Here is a 19,928-nt window from a genome sequence, read left to right as displayed (position 1 = left end):
TGGATAACCTGTTCCCATTTATTGCATACAAAGTGCCCATGATAACTTCAATATGTCAGTAAGTGTAGAGAGTGATGTTGGAAGCAGCTGTACCTCAAAAGAAATGGGGAAAGGAAGGCCCATGTGGACAAAAAATATTTTTCCACACACCTGAAGTTACATGGAATGGCAAGGGAGAAGGAGGGGCTTGCTCCTTTCCAAGAAACATAGCCTCTAAAAAGTCCCTCTTTTTTTAATCAGTTCTTCCACCTCAGATTGTTCAGTTCCCAGAAGACCAAAAAGTGCGGGTTGGCGAATCCGTGGAACTGTTGTGCAAAGTAGCAGGAACTCTACCCTTAACGTGTACCTGGATGAAATTCCGCAAGCAGGTAGTCCAATCCTTGTTGCTGTTCTTTTCATCATGGGTTGTGTGGTGAAAGGTGGGATCTCAGAAGAACATGTGCAGGTGTGAAGTGTTAATGAAGTCCGATAATGATATTTTTCCCATACAGCCAAATGCCAGATGCATAAAAGAAATTATATACATATTCATCAGCTAGGGCAAGCCTTTCATATGATGAAAAAAACCACGTTGGTAACAATAATTGTAGCATACATATCCATGCTGAATATCACTGCTGAGTCAGTGTGGGGGTGATGCCTGACATATGGATGGTTTGAAAATAACTTTGTTTTCTTGGGAGAGAGGCCCAGGCTACACAAGCCATTAAATATGTCACCTGTACTTTCACAAAGGTAGAAAGCATGTGCTGTGCCTCCCTATGAAGATTGGGGTTGTGGAAATGGGGGTTCATTTGCTTTCTTCTCAGCTCACTTCTAATGAAAATCTCTAATCTGTGGGAAAGATTTTTACACCTTTCTTTAGCTGAGCAAAAATTAAACCCAACCATCTGCAGATGGGAACAGGAGTGATACTATATTAACAGGATTGGGATTTGAGATTAGGAAACTAGGTATGGAATCAGTGCTAGAAAGTGGGTTTCTTTCCCACCATCTGGGAATTCTTACCTTGTAAATCCATCCGGCTTTGCTGCCTTTGAAAACATTTTGAGTCAGACAGCCCTTTGCCATGTGTATTAGTCAATAATTCTGCTTGTGAACTTCTTCTGGATGACTTTTGCAGTTTTGCTGACACTGTATTTGGTATGTTTTGTAAGTCCTTTTGATTTCTGTAATGCTGTGTTTTTAGCATTTTGTTCATCTTCGCTACCTTGAGTTGTTCAGCTTTAAGCTTAAAAGTCATGATAGAAATATCTGTCATAAATATATAGATCTAGGCACGAAAGCAGAAGGAAGGTGCTAGCTCCTAGGCAGCCAAGATGCCTTCTGTCTGCCTTGGGCTCTCTTGCTGAGTCCTAGGCCTCACCCATGGTAGATGAGCAAAACCAGCTGATCAGATCCAGTATCCTTGAAATCCCAACGATCTGTTTGGACAAGTGGCAAGCTCATACATTCCTGCCTCAATGTCATTTTCTGTTCTTGCCACAAGTTGGTACATTCATGAAACCACATCAGCATGCCAGAAATTATCCAGAAAAAAAGAAGAGTTCCCCCGATAAAGCGTTTACTGTACAAAAAATGTTTTATATAGACAGCATCTTTCCCTGGTAAGAGTCTGGAAATGATGCCTGATGCATATGTTTAGTTTTCTTTTGCTGCACTGAATCTGAATTAAGATTTCCTGATTGCCATGCCATTTCAGCTCCTCTAGTATGTAGCAAAGACAAAATAATGTTTATTGAAAATTAAATGTATAGCTTATCTTTCCTCCTGAGACACTGAGTTTTTATTAGTAGTCCTGCAGGTTTAGCTGTGTGTGGCTACTTGCTAAATTGACAAGTCTCAAGATTATGGCAGGAAAAGCCAAATTATTTAGACTTCCCTTTTAATGAAGCTCTGTGAATAAGCTGGAGAAACTTATCTAACAGGTAATGCAGCAGGGTGAGGGAGGTCAGTGTCTTTACTATTTACTTTCAGGTGTGGAAAACACTATCTTTTTTTTAATGCTTAAAATAAAGTGTGTGCCTTTTTGTTGGTGTCTTGACCAAACTTCATGAACATCCAGTTCAAAATATTGTTGACATTTAGTGCTGCGGTTCTCATCTTGGCTCCATGGAAAAATAGTTCAAAGCACATTTTGCACTGACAAAGTTCATTTTAGTCCTCTGAGAATGGGTAGAGTTCCATATCTTTGTTTCTGTTACAGTGCAATTTGATTTATTCTATCTAGTTTGGAAAATTGAAGCATTTGCTGTGGCTTTTTATTTTAATCCACAGGTAAAAGCACAGACTGCTCTTTCTGAGAAGGCACTCTTCAGATGTGCTGGACTGTAGTCACTATCATCCAAAATCAGTACTGGGATGCTGATGATGGGAATTTTAGTCCACATCTGGAGGGTGCTACGTCAAAGGCTGGAACTGATTGCTTTTTAAAAGGCATTTTTGGCTTAATTATATTCTGTGCTCTATTTCTTATTATGAGACTAATATTTATATGCATAGTATTCATATACCCATTACTCACTAATTATTAGAATTGCTTCTCATGGGCAATATATACTGACTGGGTGTATGTGTGAGTTGAATAACTTGCTTACCTCACTGGTAAAAAGCACCGGTGCACTCCAGCAAGCATGAACACTGCAGGAAGTGTGTCAGGTTGAATCTGTGTTTTTCTTCACAGATGCTCTTGAATGGGCCTTCCTGAATTTTCAGCTGTGGCCAGAATTCATGGGCTGCTGAGCTCCTGCTGATTCCATTCTGCAAGAACACCCACTGTTTCTGCAGAAGAGATTTAGCACTTCCAGAAGTAACTGCAAATGAATTAAAATGCTAATTTCTGGAATGGAGCAGGTCAGCTGGGCTCACATAAGGGAGTTCTGGCAGTCTCTCCCAGGCCAGAAGGAGTGTTTCCACTCATTTTGATGAGTCTTCTAAGAAGTGTTGAATCCTGCTCAACAAAATTGAAGGGAGGTGTCTCTTGTGGTACCAAATCAGCAGGGCCACAGTACCCTGCTGGATACCACCCACGGATAAAACCTGACAGTTCTAACTAAGGAGGTCTCACAAGTTCTAGAGAAGTAAACACTACTGCAGTGTAGTATCTGAACAAGGCCTAAAGGAGCTGATTGGATGCTCCTTCCCCCTTTTCATCTTTCTGCAAATTATTCTGGCAACATGCCTTCCCCCATGTCTGTTCCCCACACCAACCACCCTAGTCTTTAGAAGTAAGAGGTAGAACCCAGGGACTTTGTCTTCTTTTGAAATATAGGTTCTTAGTTCTGGATATTGAATTATTTATGTGAGTGCAGTACCTAGTATAAAGGGAGTTCCTGTGAGACATGAAATCTTTCAGTTAGGACTTTCACTGCTTCCATATTTGCCCTCCCACTCCTTGAGATCGGCAGCAGAGGCCCTCCTCTGGGAGAGACATCAAGAGGCAAAGTACCCGGAGGAGGGCTTTCTCTGCGGTGGCGCCCCATCTATGGAATGCACTCCCCAGAGAGGTCCGCTTGGTGCCATCGTTATTTGCTTTTAACAACTCTTAATATCTATAGGTTTTGATTTTGCAGCCAGGATGATTCTGGGTTTTTAATTGTATTTTACTATGTATTATGTTTATTTTATGTGAGCCGTCCTGAGGCTATAAGCGATGGGTCAGCATACAAAAATTCTAAATAAATAAATACTATTACACAAAGAGCACGTGTGCTCCAGGTCCTCCTCGGATCCTAAAATCACCATTCATAGTGATAGAGCAGGGAAAAATAATCTCCGCTAAGACTTCAACCAATTGCAGCGATGGTGTGGATACTGTTCTTATGACATTACTGAAATCTGTTTACTTTACTTGAAAGAGTTTACAAAGTTAAGTGTTGTAAATGAGGTTGTCAATATGTTTAAGTGAGTAAACCATTAAATGTTAATTTGTGCTAATTCTGATTATACTTGAAAAGGACCTTCAGATTTCAAAATATTAGATATTTATTGATTTTACAAATTACTTGTGCTTTTGGTCAGTCTTGCTTTTTCTGCTATTATTCATTTTCTGAAAAAGACATAGTATGTTATGGTCCTAAATGTTGAACAGAGTCGGTAGGATGGTCAAAACTATTCCTCCCTGTATAACTCCCTAATAGATTTCTAGCTAATGGGTTGGGAACAGCATATGGTATGACAGGAGATTCTTGAATGCGGCTCCAAGGAATTTGAAACCAAACTTAATACAGTCTTAATAGGAAAAACGGATTGGTATACCTAGGCAAACATACTTTTTCTCCTATTAATATGTCTGGCAAGTCCTGGTTCACTTTTTAGTTTAAGTTTTCTGAATACCTGTTTTAATCTACCTGTTTAATTTGACAGATCCAAGAGAATGAGCACATCAAAATAGAGAATGCCGAGAACAGCAGTAAGCTAACTATCTCTTCCACGAAGCAGGAACATTGCGGATGCTATACTTTAATGGTAGAAAACAAGCTGGGCAGCAGACAGGCCCAGGTCAACCTCACGGTTGTAGGTAAGTGCACTAGATTATTATTATTTTTTGTCTTCTGTGTTGCTGGAGCATGTCTATATCCTGGTTTAAAGCACATAAGCTTTTAAGTTTCAGGTTACTGATGAAAATTTTATCAGTGACCTTACAAGAAAGCAAGGCAACAGTTTGGAGAACAATAATTATCTAATAAAGACATGTTCTCAGTTAAGAAATTAGAAATTGCCTTTTACTGACCAGCATCTTTATATTTAACTTGAACCTGTGCTGGACAATTGCCTGGAATTTTTAACTTTCTCTAATTACATCTTTAAATGCCTTATTGTGCTGCTGATCAGTAGCAACCTTAGAAAAACTTTTGGGTTTTTTTTCACAATAATGGCTTTTGCAAGATCAGATAGAATCATCTATATTTAGCAAACAGATGAACTGAACTTTGACATATAGACATCAGTGTCTTGCACGATTGACAGACACAACTTTAACATCCTGTAAGCCTTTTGTAACACCAGTTTTTAGGCCAGACTCAGGACAGCCAAGTAAAGAGCGCAGAAGTTTTTCAGATTGTGGTGGGCATGTCGTGAGCAGTTCCGGCTGGAGCCGGGGGTCAGACTAGGTGGCCCGGGAGACCCCTTCTGATTTGCTCTATGTTTCTACGAATATGAGAAAGAGGTATACATGCCAATCAAAAATCCATAATTTCAACTTATCACACTCATTCTATTGCATGATCATCAGGCTTCCTATTAGAAGCTAATACGCAATGTTTCAGTGGACCATGGGCATAAGGGTGTTTTTGGCTTGCCACAGCTTGTTTCCCCTTTTGCTGTTTTTTTTCTACCAGACATTACAAAAGCTAGCTGCAAACCTGTTTTTCCTGCTTTCCAAAGTGGCTTAGTACATGATTCTCTCTAGACACAAGAAAACAAACAGTTGCATCAGTTTGAATGACATGACAACCTGTAGGTTTTTGGGTGACTTGTTGCCACAAACTGGTCATCCTGGGAAAATTGGTCTGGGTTTGCATGACATGTTAGTGTTCTGTTAGTAGCAATCCAGTCTGTAAAACATTACAAATTGATGTGAAAGCAGATGGATGAAAAATGAGAAAATGCTGGTAAACTTGCCCTACACTTAATACTTTATATATCCCTTGCCCCCAGATGGCTGAAATACTTCCCTACCCATCTTAATTGTGGGCTGGGACCACTGACAGATTTCAGCTTAGCAGTAAAATTTACTGGGTATTACAAAAGCAAGTTCTATCATGAAGGACAAAGATCAGGAACATCTATAATGAAACAAAGCAAAACTAAACTACACAGTTTATGTTTGTTTTTTAAATGATTGTTAGATATTAATGTTCTTCCTCTAGTGAGTTTCACTCTTATTGCTAAGCCTGATCTTAGGGTTGAAAAAGTGCTAGTAGCTTGATCTTTGTCTCTGGGCAGAATTCTAATGTTTTATGTCTTCCATTTGAGCATAACAATAGATACAATTCAATAGTATTACCATTTTCTCACATGTCTGCCAAGGTAGATTTGACCTATTGAAAAATACTGAGGCCAGAAGAGTAAAATGTTCATGCAGTCTTGCTAATTGCTATACTTTAAATTCTTATCTAAGAGTCTTTCATTTTTACTATATTGCTGGTTTCTGAGACTCAAAACTCCTTCAGTGTTATATGCATATCAAAGCATATTATGTTTTGCCTATAAGCTGTACACTTCCTCACAGCTCTATCCTTACAAAGATCACATACACACTTGTGCAGAAGCCAGAAGGTTATAATCATACACAATCCTGACAATTGCAAATGGTGCATTAAAATGATACACAGGAGCTCTTCTAGAGAATTAAATGTGGAATTAAAATCCAATGTACTCAGAATACTAAGAGAAGATTCTGTTTGATGAGCAGAAAGTTCTGTTTACTGCATGAACTGATAGCTATGTAAAGAAGTATCCTGTAGTTCTGCTAATAACCAGGCATGCCCATTTTTTCTTCTCTAAGTCCATGTTTATACTTAAGAAAGAATATATTAACATCTCTGTGGAATAATGTCTTTAAATTAAAGCCCTTTCCTCCCTTGGAAATAGAAGCTGCACAATGTATGTCTCTGTGTGTTTTTCAGTGAAAGCAGAGTGGTTTACAGTGACCCCTGAGCCCTGAGAGCGGTGATGCAGAGTTCAGTTATGGCCTTTTATGGTTTCATTTTTCTCCCACAGATGAACCTCAAGTGCAGGCTTTGCCAGCAATGTCGGCATGGACATCATCCAACAGGCTTTAGCAGTATATTAAATACCTTCTCTGGCTAAACAGCCTAGCCCATGGAAAGGAATTAATTGTTGCTTTATGTCTGCTCTTCATCTGGCAGGAGAATATTGCAACAGCTAATAATAGTGTGGAATGGTAATATGAGAACCCTCATTAAAAAGTAGCCAAGGTAGCTAGCGATCACTACCTTGAAGAGGATGCTTCTTTTTTGCAACAACTCTTCCGTTTTCCATCATGGCAGTTTCTCTGAGTGTAGGCCTCCCTGTAGCCTTTATGTTTGTCAGTACTCTGAAGCTGTAAGCTGAAGTAGCAAGCTTTCTGCAGCTAATTTAGAAAGAGGGCCTATACAAGGACACACCACATATAAACATCCAAATTACTACACAAATTGTATTTCTACCCCTTCTGTGTAACAAATGCTTCTTGTGACACATACCTTTCCTCCTGTAAGCAGCACATCCATCAGTCTGAGCATGCTGGGATGCATGTGGCAAAACGTGTGGGACTGCCTCTTGCACTAGGCACAAAGGTTCAGTTGCAATGAAAAGGGCCTTCATAGCTAAAGGTTCACTTACACATTTATAGTGAGTGCATCTAAGGGAGAGCTTTAAACTCTAGTCCACTCTCCAACATGTGCTGAAAAAATTCAGTAAGATGTGACATGCAAGCACACAATTCACCATGTCTAAGGTGGTGCAGCCCCTTTTCTGAGTGCTTGATTCAGCTAAATAAGCACAAGCACTTTAAAATTGCTAGCTATGCTTTCCAATGTTGACCCCATTTGCTTCATACTGTGGTTGTGGCTTGCAGACCACACAGGAAATTAATTATGGTGCGTTGGAATGTATGTGGATGTTTATTTGGGAAAGTGGTATGCAACATAGAAATGGAGTATGGGATTGGCATGATATGCACACTTACATGTGAAATCCAATATGGAAGTTTGCTTCATCCATTTAGGCCATGACGACCACTAGCAAATGCTAGAGTCAGCATAAACATTCCTTGAGGGTGTAGACCTCATGCAACAGCCCTCCTCAGCCTGGAGCCATCCAGAAATGTTGGGCTATAATTGTCAGGATTCATGACTAGTGGCCATGTTGACTAGGGCTGATGGTAGCTGAAGCAAAACTTTTGGAAATTAGCAGGTCAAGGATAGTACAGGGACAGGTTTTGCTTCTGCATTATATAGGATTGATTATAGTTTTCAACCAACTCTTATTTTTAGCCTATTTAAAGTCTGTAAGTAAAACTGTAGTTTCACCAAAGTGAGTTTTCACACAATCATTTCAACAAATGGAAGTGCAGCTAAAAGTTGAATTGAAACAAAACATTAAAACCCAGCAGTGTTCCTGTTGGCCATAGAGCCTTGTGTGACTCATTATGCAGTAAATATGGTCAGGATATACTAGGTTTACCAGCAGTAGATTTACTATACTTTAGTAAACTATGGGGGCCTTCCCGCAGTTATACAGGCATGTCTGAGCATGAAACACATTTCTGTGTGTCTTTTTTTGGTCCACAGATAAACCTGATCCTCCTGCAGGCATGCCTTGTGCATCTGACATCAAGAGTTCTTCCCTTACTCTCTCATGGTACGGCTCCTCATATGATGGGGGAAGTGCAGTGCAAGCCTACACAGTGGAAATCTGGAACACAGTGGACAAAAAATGGACTGATCTCACTACTTGTCGTAGTACTTCTTACAATGTCCAGGACCTGCTGGCTGACAGGGAGTACAAATTCCGGGTGCGAGCTGCTAATGTGTATGGGATGAGTGAGCCAAGCCATGAATCAGAGTTGGTAAAAGTGGGAGCCAAGCAGGAAGGTAAGTCTTTGCCACATGGAGATTTTGGTTGAGTGTGTTTGCCATGCAGCCCCCGGTTTCATGTGTTTTAAGTATAGATTTATGCCCAGTTCATTACCAGCACATGTGTTTCAGAAATACTCATTTATTCAACTTATGTACCCTATAGCCGAAACTGTCTGGTCAGTTTACAGATTACAAATGGCAGTGTATGAAAATGGCACCTATGCTGTTGCATTGCTCAGGTGATTTGAGGGCCCAGGCCTTTTTCATGGAAACACCAGGATGCTATGAATCCTGTGTGTGTGTGTGGGGAGAGGGATTCATTGAATCAAACTGAATTTCTCATACTAATGTTGGATACAACCGTAACTACAGTGCCTGTCCTACAGCAGCTCTCCTGAATAGCCAGGCTCTCATTAGGTGCTAAAAGAAAGAGCAGTGACTGAGCCAGGCAGCCTTCTATTGGGCTGACATTCCACAGTGATGGCACCAGAGCTGGGAAAGCCCTGTCTCTGTTGCCCAACCACTTGCCTCTGAACGTGGGGGAATGGAGCAGGGCTTCAGCTGTGGACTAAGCACTTATGGAATGAATCTGCAGCTACCCTGGCCTCATCTTTTTTGGGCTTTCCAGGTTGTTTATTTAAAAGGTGTATACCACTCAATTGTGCCACAACACCTCTGTTCACACCAACCCTTTCAGTTGGATGGATTTAAAAAGAATTGGACAAATTCTTGCTCTACTGGGTCCCAAACTTTTCCCATATGTTGGACCTTTTCATCCTTATGACTGCTTTGTTCCATTGCCCAGTGTTGTTGTTCTCTGTCCTCCTAAATGGGGCTCTGAGAGATTTCAGCTTACTTGTGCCCACATCTGATTTGAAGCAGGGGTGCCCAGATTAAGAACCTATCTTCTTATCCTATACCAACCACTTTAATTCCATTTCCTCACTAGAAAGGCATAGCCAAGCTATGAAAAGTAGGCATCATTCTGATCTTAAACCACTGGCTGCACCTGGTTATGGAGCTGTAGCATGACAAGTCAGAAGATAAGAGATCATTGTAGAATCTTCTCCATGACAATGAGGGCAGTGAAGAAATTGCACTTTTCTGCCACCACCGCATTTGCACAGGGTCAACTAGCAAATGTTGGTCAGAATCCAGTTCTTTCTTGCCTTCGAGATGAAAAGAAAGATAGCTCAGTATTCTGCTTTGGCCGATTTGCTCTACACTTTGTAGATAAAATTTATTGTATTCATGCAAACTGGGATGCTGTAGTTGACACATTCTGTAACTTGAGTCCCTGCTTCTCCAGTGGCAATGGATCCATTCAATTCATACAGCCCAAGGATGTGGACAGCATCCTTGGAAAAGTGAGGCACACCACTGACATGCTTGACCCTTCCCATCTCTGGCTTGTAGAAGCAGACACCTGGGGATGGGACTGGATAAGTTGGTAAACTTAGTGGTTGCAACCACTTTATGGCAAAGTGTGATTCCATCTTGTATAACAAAGACAGTGGCAAAACCTTCATTAAAAAAAAAAAAAAAACCTTCCTGGACCTCGGTGTATTAGATAATTTCTGGATGTTTTGTAACACTCTGTTTTTAGCAAGGTGACAGAGCATTTGGCGGCTTCTCAGTTCTATGGATTTCTGGATGTCTGTCTAGATCCATCAGTCTGGCTTTGGGCCTTGTTTTGGGACAGAGACTGGTTGGGTTGCCTTTTTGGATCACCTGTGCTGGGAACTAGAATGAGAAATGTGTCTTTGCTGGTGTTGCCAAACATCTTAGAGTCTTCCAGTGATAATTTTATTGGGCATCTATCTGAGAAAGGAGTTGGAGGCACTGTTACCTGGGGACTCCTTCTTGGAGGCAAAATCTCAAAGTGGTCCTGAGGAATTCCTCTTTGATGTCATATCCAAATCCAAGGAAGCTGCTCTATTCTAAATTGGTGTCTGATGTTAAGAATAGCAAACAAATTGAAATAAAGCACAAAAATTAAAGCTTAGCTCAGGCAAGACAGAGTTGATCTGTCTGGTTAGTTTAGGATATAAATATTTGGGGAAAAACAAGGTAAAAAAATGTGGAAAAGACTCCCCCCCCCCCCCGACTCTAGGTTAGTCAAAAGGTAGATCAGGGAACAGGGATTCAAACTGCAATGGGTGTACTTCTGGACTTGGCCATGTTGAGGTTTTGCTGGTAAACATGAGTGTGTCGTTGCAGCCAAAACTAGTGTGGCAACTGCTCCCATTCCAAGAGATTATCTATCTGGCCGTGGTCATATAAAACTTAGTTATATTGGATTAGTGTTTGGATTACTCCATGTGGAATTGCCTTCAAAAACTTAAGCTGGTTCAGAATGCTGTGGCCAGTCTGTTCATGGAGCGTGTGGGTCCTTTGTTACAACTGTTTCATGGGCTACCAGTCTGTTCATGGGCAGAATTCAACTGTTTATGACCTAGAAGGCCATGTGTGGCTTGGAACCAGACTGTCTGAAATACCACTTTCTCCTACATGAGCCTGCCCAGGTCCTAAGATGTTCAAGGAAGACCTACCACTTGTGTGCTGGAAGACTCACTTGAAACACAGTCTTTCAAGACTACCACTTTGAGAGGCACATTTAGTGGCAACATGAGACAGAGACTTTTGGAGGTGCATTCCTAGGTTGTGAAACATCCTGCTAAGGGAGGATAGGGTTGCTCCTGCTTTGCTGTCATTCCACTGGTAGGCAAAGACCTTGGCGTGTAAGCAGGTCTTTTGCGTTGGATGGTGCTTTTATTCTGTTACTGTGTTTTTAATTGCATTCAATGCATTTTTAAATTGTCATAATTAAAGGTTATTTACAATTATAAGCCATAGTGAGTGTCATTTTTATTGGTAGAAAAGCAGGGTACAAATCAAATCAATTAATGAACAAACTAAATGAGAAGAGCAGAAATATCCTAAATCATATCTTGACAGACACTCACATATTGCAAGCAAGGAGTAAAAGGGGCCATGTGAATAGATATGTGTAGAGTTAGTCAGAGTGTAGCGAGTGGGCCAGTCTCTTCCTCACTCCTGGCTGTGCAGTGGAAGTCATCAGGTTCTGAAGTGGAGGTGCAGGAGCAGGAGTAGTGACCCTTTTGTGGCTCCTTCAAGATGTCTAGAGAAGTTTCTCACTAATTTGGAAGAGATGGAAGAATTTCCGGGAGGGGAGGGGGAGCAGATGTGGGAACTAGTCCTTGACCCAGGAGAGTCAAAGAGGCGTCAGGAGAGATGAGCTGTTCAGCTGGAGGGGCTCCGTTGTTCTCTCCATATTGCTCTCCAATAGCAAGAGCCCCATCCCACCCCCCAGTGGAGCCAGCAGCCCTACTGAAAGGAGGGAATGAAGGGAAGTTTTCAGGTTGGATTCAACTCTTTACATAGCTTCTCCTTCCAGCTTTGGAAAAAAGGTTATTTAGAGCTAACATGTTTTGTTAACTGTGGAATGCCAGTAAAAGAACTGCATTTCAAAGGACTGTGTTGAGTTTTAGAACCCAAGGAAAGGCAGAAAAGGACTAGCTCACAAGATTTAGTAGGCTGGGAGAGTGCTGAAAAGCTCCGTTTCTGTTTTTTAAAAGGAGATTCAGGTGTCCTCTCCATACCAGCTTTCTAACATTTAGCCAACAGCATTGGATTATGTGTTCCTATTCAGTATTCCTGTTTTTAAATACATTCTATGCATATTATTTTTTTAGGTTCAACTAACTCCAGTATAACCAACCACAAAACATGCATAATATTTATAATCTTAAGAGTAAAACAACATTGCAGTAGTTCAAAACCATTTGATATGAATAATGTCAGCTCCTACACACTCATAGGATTCTTCTAGTTGTTGTTAATTTTGGCAGAACATCTCATTGAGGATCAGAGTCCTCTGTGAAAATGACTTTTATGTTCCATCCACTAAAGATGGTAGCAGGAGAGCAGAAAAGTACCGGCTGTTTGGAGAGAAATGCCTGCTTTGAATAGTGCCCCTTTCTGCCACTGAAGGAAGAACAGTTTTGGGGGTAGCTAACTTTTAATTCTCAAATGCCATAGTTTACAGAAGGCTAGGTTCATAAAATGACATATTTATAATAAATGTTTGAAGGAGATGAAAAGATCAGTGGCAGCTTATCTTCAATGTGGGGGCAACTACTAATAGAAAAGCAGAAAGATACAGCACACAAATCTGTATAAACAGACGGAATAAGTGCCCATGCAGTATTCCTGATAATAGGCTACATATTTGATTCTGGGAAGAAGAGAGGTCCTTGGTCCACTGGATGATCAGCAGCAGGAGTGTGTCCTCTGTGTTGCAGTATAAGTCTTCTGGTGGCCATAGCAACCTGTATTGGTCATCAGGCAGATTATAAAGCACAGGAATGCCATCTAACAATGGATGTGCACCTGAAGATGTCAAGTGTATCTCTAGAATGGGCTTGATACATTTAAGAGCCTTGGTCCAGAATAGGTCATCCTACTGGCATGTTTTCTCCTTTTATTCTTAGAATAGAGAAAAGATAATATAAGAAGAAATTCAGCACCGATGTATAGATAGATTTTTATATTTCTCCATAGGCCCTAAAGAAGAGGAGGAAGAAGAAGCAGAAGGGTCTGATGATGGTAAGAAATTTGTTATTTCACCATACTGTGCTTTCAGCTTGATGTCCTCTTTGTAATTGGTTGTTTGTGCTGTCAACTTCTAGAAGAGAAAGAAACAGAAATTGACTATCGAACAGTGACCATCAATACTGAACAAAAAGTTTCAGACTTCTACAATGTTGAAGAAAGATTGGGATCGTAAGTGTAACCATATGTTTTGCCCATTCTGTTGGATCGCTAAGAAGTCTTGATAGAAAGTCTACCACCATATCATTAACTTCATTCTGACTTAGCCCTGTGGGAATTTATGCTAAACTGGGTCACTGAAATACTGTGAATCAAAGACCTGCCATTGTCCCAGCTTGTCAGCTAGGGGAAACAAACATAATGATCGTTCATCCCATGGATGTAAAGAGGTCAAAAATCCATCAGGTTTCTCTTGGGGTGCAACTTTTTTTATGCTTTTTCGACTCAGCCTGCCTTTGTCAATCTCAGTTGAGGATTCCTCCATTGGCAGCGTAGCTTTCCAGTTTTCCAGTGTAGCTAACCCAGCTGGTTTTGGTTTTGGGGACTAATATGCTTGCATGGTTGGGTTCTCTGTGGCCTTCTGGACCCTCCTTTATAGGTTTGTTAGGTGGACAGATTAGCTTTACCCAGTCTCATTTGCTCATACCTTGTCAGTTGCCTACAGACTGACTCTTGCCCGTGTAAAACTATAGTTTTTCTCCCTTCATGGCTACTGCAGATGGCACTGAGGAAGATATCCTCCCAGATGGATCATGTGTAAGCCGCCCCGAGGTTTCGGCAAGGGGCGGCATAGAAATGTTATAATAATAATAATAATAATAATAATAATAATAATAGTTCCTTTTTGCCCCCATTGCTGCAACTTGTGTTAACTTGCAGCAAAAGCACTTTTCACATTCAAAATTTAATTGAATTATACACTGGAAATTAAAGTAAGATTGCAACCCTAGGCAAGCTTACTTGAAATTTAATTCCTTAAAAAGAACAGGACTGGATTTAGAGGAAGTCAGTTTAGGACGGGAGCAATAATGTAAAATACGTGTTATTATTTCTGTTTCAACAAACCAACAAGTGGGAGAATGCCACTCCATTTCCCCTCCCTATCCCACCCTCTCATATTTCTGTATTCCTAATTGTGTGTGTGTGTTTGCCATGAATCAGTCACTTTGTATTAGAATCCTTAAGATGGCTTTCTGCCTGTCTTGAAGGGTTCTTAACTGATTCCAGAAATGCCTGTGGTGAAGCTAAGACCAATACAAGCCCTACGACCTATAAAGCCAATTTAATTTATGCTGAGTAGTCTGACTGAATGGCAGTTATGCGCTATGCAACAAACATTATAGCTTCATTATATTTCTTAAGGATAATGAGATTACACTTCCTCCTTGCCTGTGGGAGAGATTTCTTGTTGGCACTGGTGGTAATCCTCAAAGCATACTAGCCATAATGGTGTTGCTTAGTGTGGTCAGTTGTTAAGTGCCTATCCTTGGCTCTTTGTTATGATGCCTGCTATGCAGAGTGAGGTCTATCGAGTATGTCTTGTCCAGCCCTTTCAGCAGTGTAACTTTTTAAAATCAAATCAGTAATGCTGGATTTAGTCCCATTGTGTCTTTCCATGTATGCATAACAGAAACTGCCAGCTTGCTGCTGAAATTCGGCAGCAAGCACTTCTTTAGCGCTACAGAGCGCTGCAGTCCAGTTCAGCTCTTCTCTGAGCCAAATCTAACTTTTTTGGTGCTCTGTAGCAGCCAAGCTAAATCTGGCCATTTGAGAGCTGCTTAGCTGCTACGAGCACCATTTGGGGAAGGATCTTTTTTTACAAAAAACTTTGGGGTGGTCTGGAAGAATATGGCCCACAGGCTATATATTGCTTATACCTAAACATATTACCTGAGTCAATCATTCTGTAACACCAGGAAGCTTATTCTGTGATACATTTGTGTTGTGCACTCACTCCTAACCACTGAAATAAGTTAAAGAAAACTTCTGTACTTTTCAGGGGGAAATTTGGACAAGTCTTCCGGCTTGTTGAGAAGAAAACTGGAAAGGTTTGGGCAGGAAAATTTTTCAAAGCATATTCAGCTAAAGATAAAGAAAATATAAGGCAAGAGATCAGCATTATGAACTGTTTGCACCATCCAAAGCTTGTCCAGTGTGTAGATGCCTTTGAAGAGAAGGCTAACATTGTCATGGTCTTGGAACTGTAAGTATAAAATAGACTCTAGAGAGGGGATCTAATAGTGTTACTTTTCTTACAAAGGGTATGTGTGGGTTTTAAAAAAAAAAACTAATTTGGAAATTCTAGTTTAATTCTTGTTAGCAGCAGCATATTCATTTGTAAATCAGATATTGCAGTCTGTCCAAGCTGAAAGTAGTAAATAATGTGTGAGGATTTATCCTTGGGATAGCTCATGCATTTGTGGATCACTTTCATTTTTTTCCTGCATCCTCTTACTTCCTGGTGCCTCTGTCTACCATTAGTTGATCCATTTAGATAGAGATAGGGAAGAGTGAACTTTCAGAGGTGAGTGACAATTAGCTGCAGCCTTCCTGTTCTCCAAAAGCAGAATCCACAGGAGCATTTGAACCCCTGCCAGATTTCTTTTGCCCCTCTGCTTGTTGTGACTGCAGTTGAGGAGTGTGGGGAGCCCCAGCTATTTACCCCCTTCAGAAATTAGCATTTCTGCTTCTATGAAGTTTTCATCCAAGAAGTGCTGATTCTTCTTTGTGTAAATAGTGGTTTGCACTTGTATAATGCAATCAGTGGCATGCACTGGTTACAGAAGGGAATCAGCAGGGCAGAAAATCTGCCCTGCCAGATTCTGTCTCGGGGGTAGTTACTGGGACTTTAGGAAAACGGTATTTGCAGGAGTACAGAGGTGGATGTACTTGCTTCAGCACCACTTGTGAACATACAGTGTACCTTGTACACAAGGTACTGCCTTTCATTCAGGCCTGCTCTGAATGAAAATGGCTATTTGCAAGGGTACCAAAAGCAGTTTCTAATATGAAATGCAGCAGCTGCTGCTGATGATAATGATTCTATGATTTATATCCTATAATTTTCCTCTCATGAGGAGCCCCAGGTAGTTTACATAGGGCCATTTTATTCTCACAACAACCTTGTGAGGTAAAAAGTGACTGGCCCAAAGTCACCCAGTGCGCTTCATGGTGAGTGGGGACTAGAGCCAGGATCTCCCAGGTCTCCAGTCCAACACTTTTAACCACCACAGCACACCAGCTCTCATGATTGGTTAGTTAAGAGCTTGCACTGTTCATGTAATCCCGTGACACTTTATAGTTTTTGTGTTGCAGCCTAGTTTAACTTACATCACTAGTTTAACTTAAATAACTTGTTATCACATGAGAAATGTGCAAGTAATCTTTGTTAGTAGCAGGATGTGGTATGGAGAAGGAACTCCCATACTTTTGGACCCTAAAGAGCCACTGTAGCTTTCTATTTTACCCTGTGAACAGGGGGCTGAAGAGATACTGTTGCTGCCTTGACTATTAGGGCAAAATGTTAAGCTAACATTGAGCAAATGGGTGCACAGTCTTCTTCCTCATCTCTCCCCGTGCATGCCTGAATCATGTGCAGAGTGCAAGAAAAATCCAACCATACCAGCACTATTCAGAGATGTCCTTGTTGCATGAATAGAAGACTGCTCTTTTACTGTTTTATTGACCAAGTAGGTGATCATGGGTAAAATGAATTATATATAGCAATCCTATTTAGCTGTGGATTGAGAACTGGCAGTACTTAATGGAAACAGGAAGTTTATGGAAGAATGTGGCTTGCATGGAGTGGGGACCTCTGGAATTTTTTCTTTAGACAACCTTTTCCTCTTTTGCTGGTGTTTTTCAATTAACATCTAGGTAATTAGCCCCTGGCAAATGTGTGCAAATTTACCTGTACGCAGTCTTGCCTTGTCAGTATGTTTTCTACTGCACTTTGCTGCTGCTTTTGACAACTGAAACATAGAAGCAGATTGATCAGGCAAGACTTCTCATATCAGACAGCAGTAAGTGTATACTTGTGAAAGACTTACAAAAATTATAGTTTAAATAATAGTGAAAAGAAGTGTGCAATTTTCTTTCCATATGTGGCGAATGAGTTGAACCGGGGACGATGAGTTGACGGTCACAGATGTGCCACCTGGGCACAAGTGGAGGGGCTGTCTCTGGTGGGGGTGGCACAGGCGAGAACATGAAGAGTAGCAGGGTATTTTTGCTGCTCTTGCCAGATGGTTCGCTCCCTGACCTCCACAACCAGTAATAAAATTCCTCTCCAGGTTTGGACAATCCACCATTTGTCAAGCACCCCTGGAAGAAGCCATGGCTTGTGAGGGTGGTTTGTTCTTAAAAAAAATAAGTGGAGTGTGGTCTGAATTCAGAAGACACAACAATCCAACACAATGGGTTGTTGTGTCAGGCAAACTAGGTCAATATGTTAGGAGTAGCAGTTGCTTTCTTGTGTGTTAAGATGCTTTATGGTTTTTCTTTTTAATCACTTCTGTGTTGCTCTTATTTGCTCTGATTCTTTTACTTCATTTTTTTATCTTTTAAAAATCTTTCCTTAATGTATGTTGGTTTTTTTTACTCTATTTTGTTTGTCCATGTTTATGGTATTTTAAAACATCAATATTTTAAAGTATATTGGGTTGTATTTTAGCACAGTGCTATCTTAGCATTGTGTTTTCAGTTTGAGTGTCTTAGGTTTCTGTACTAAGACTGCTCTATCCTTCCTCTTTTGCTAAATTGGAAATGGTTTACTTGTCCTATCATAAGGATGTATGTAGTTGAAAGAAGTTGAAATTGCTAAGACACTGTCTCAGAGCAGCCTTTTTGGCACATAGGAACATACTTTGTACAAAAAGAAAATGATGAACCTAATTCTACTATATAAAATCCCATTTTCATGTTAAGGAAATAGAAAATGTAAATGGTTACATAATGTGTTTGATTTTTTTCCTTTGCTTAAAATAATTGAAGTTCTGTAAATTACTCAATTTCTTACATTATTTAGTCTCCCAGTTGTTGAACTGCATCTTCCGTTAGTCCAGGGTGATAGAGCCAATGGTGGGGAGACTTACCATCGAAGAACACCTAGAAGGACATGTTGCCCACTCCTGGAATAGCTTAGCACAGATAGTAGGTGGCCAGAGGGGAGAGACAGGAGAAAAGGATGAAATCAGGACTGCAACCAGAGGGCAGGTGGGATGAACAAGTTTTAGACTCCAACGTTGCAGGGAGACGTCTCTGCAGTATTTGTGCCATCATTTTTGCCTTACACTGGTGCAAAGGAGAGAATCTGAGCTAGACTCCTGGAATAGTGCAAGGCTTAGGGACAAGGGTAAGTGCAGTGTGGTGGAGGAAAGGGGAGAGGACTGGATGAAAGCTGAGGAAGAAGCTTTCATTAATGCACTCTATTAAGGAATCCTGCCCATCACTTTGTGTTTATTTTCTGCCCCATCTCTATAAACTTAGGATGCTCTGGCTGTCTTCACATGCATGCACACACGGGGAGTTTTGTGAAACACGATGTTTATGATTTCAGATCCTTCAGAAACTCTCCTTTAATTTTGCTTTAGTGTTTCTGGAGGGGAGCTGTTTGAGAAAATCATCGATGAGGACTTTGAACTAACAGAGAGGGAGTGCATTAAATACATGAAACAGATCTCAGAAGGGGTACAGTACATTCACAAGCAGGGCATTGTTCATTTGGATCTGAAGCCTGAAAACATCATGTGCGTCAACAAGACTGGTGCACGAATCAAGCTGATTGACTTTGGACTTGCACGACGATTAGGTAAAAATCTCCTTGGCTTATTTTATAGAACTGTGCATAGGTGTTTTATCATGACAGGTGTCACAAGGTCTCAGCCCTATTTTAATTCAAGACCTGCGTATCTCAGATGCTGCGTGGTTTGGGGATGCTGCTGACTTTGAGAGATGCCTGCAGAGATGGGTATTTTGTATGTGCACAATTCTCCTCTGTTTCGCTTTTGGGATCACAGTAGTTGAGTGCTTATATCAGATGTTCAGACCAGCCACTCTGAAAGACCTATTCTAGGCTGTCACTCTTCTGACTTGTGCAGACAAGAGAGCTGACTAGACCAGTGGACCAGTGGGCTCATATGGGAAGTGAGCAGAACTTAAAGCGTAACAAAGGAAACAAAGGTTAGGGTGCTTGAGCCGTTCTCTGTGAATTTTGAAGTGAGCTGATCTGCCCCTCAGTAACTAGCAAGCATATCAACTGCACTCATCCTTTCCGTTTTGCACCTCTTCCAATCTTGCAATACATTCCTGTTTTTAAAATGTATCAAAATGTGCCCAAGATATGTATTTTATGATAAAATACATTCAGAAATGCACACATTCAGATAAAATATATTTATAAATGCATTTTTGTGAGAAAATAAGTTCAAAATCCATAAGAAGATTACATGTTCATTTACTGATAGTTGTGCAGATATTTTGAAAAACTGCCAAATAATGCAGCATGGAACTATGAATGAACACACATGAAAAGTGATGGACTGATCTGTATATCCTTAAATAAGGGTACCTAATCCGGAGTCTCAGCAAAATGGTACCTGGTGTTTTGCCCATACACATAATAGGAGGGAGAAAATAACCATTAATAGAAGCCTAGATTACTGCTATCCCACTCATCCTGTTTTATTCTCATGATGAGCCTATGGGGTA

General features: G+C 40.7%; 1 protein-coding gene across 3 annotated transcripts in view; it reads left to right on the top strand.

Annotated features, from left to right (window-relative positions):
• The window catches only part of MYLK (myosin light chain kinase), a 143,839-nt gene that overhangs the window by 105,505 nt on the left and 18,406 nt on the right, over nucleotides 1–19,928 (top strand). For all 3 annotated transcript variants that reach the window (XM_044437945.1, XM_044437943.1, XM_044437946.1), the window contains 7 exons: nucleotides 241–368; nucleotides 4,366–4,519; nucleotides 8,298–8,600; nucleotides 13,170–13,214; nucleotides 13,298–13,391; nucleotides 15,220–15,423; nucleotides 18,812–19,029. In XM_044437945.1, coding sequence (XP_044293880.1) covers nucleotides 241–368; nucleotides 4,366–4,519; nucleotides 8,298–8,600; nucleotides 13,170–13,214; nucleotides 13,298–13,391; nucleotides 15,220–15,423; nucleotides 18,812–19,029 — 1,146 coding nt within the window. The remainder of the gene's footprint in view (nucleotides 1–240; nucleotides 369–4,365; nucleotides 4,520–8,297; nucleotides 8,601–13,169; nucleotides 13,215–13,297; nucleotides 13,392–15,219; nucleotides 15,424–18,811; nucleotides 19,030–19,928) is intronic.

The sequence above is a fragment of the Varanus komodoensis genome, unplaced genomic scaffold, assembly GCF_004798865.1.
Source record: "Varanus komodoensis strain SLA01 unplaced genomic scaffold, ASM479886v1 scaffold32, whole genome shotgun sequence".
NCBI classification, from domain to species: Eukaryota; Metazoa; Chordata; class Lepidosauria; order Squamata; family Varanidae; genus Varanus; species Varanus komodoensis.
Note: the sequence above shows the minus strand (reverse complement) of the source record. Positions and strands in the feature narration are given on the sequence as shown.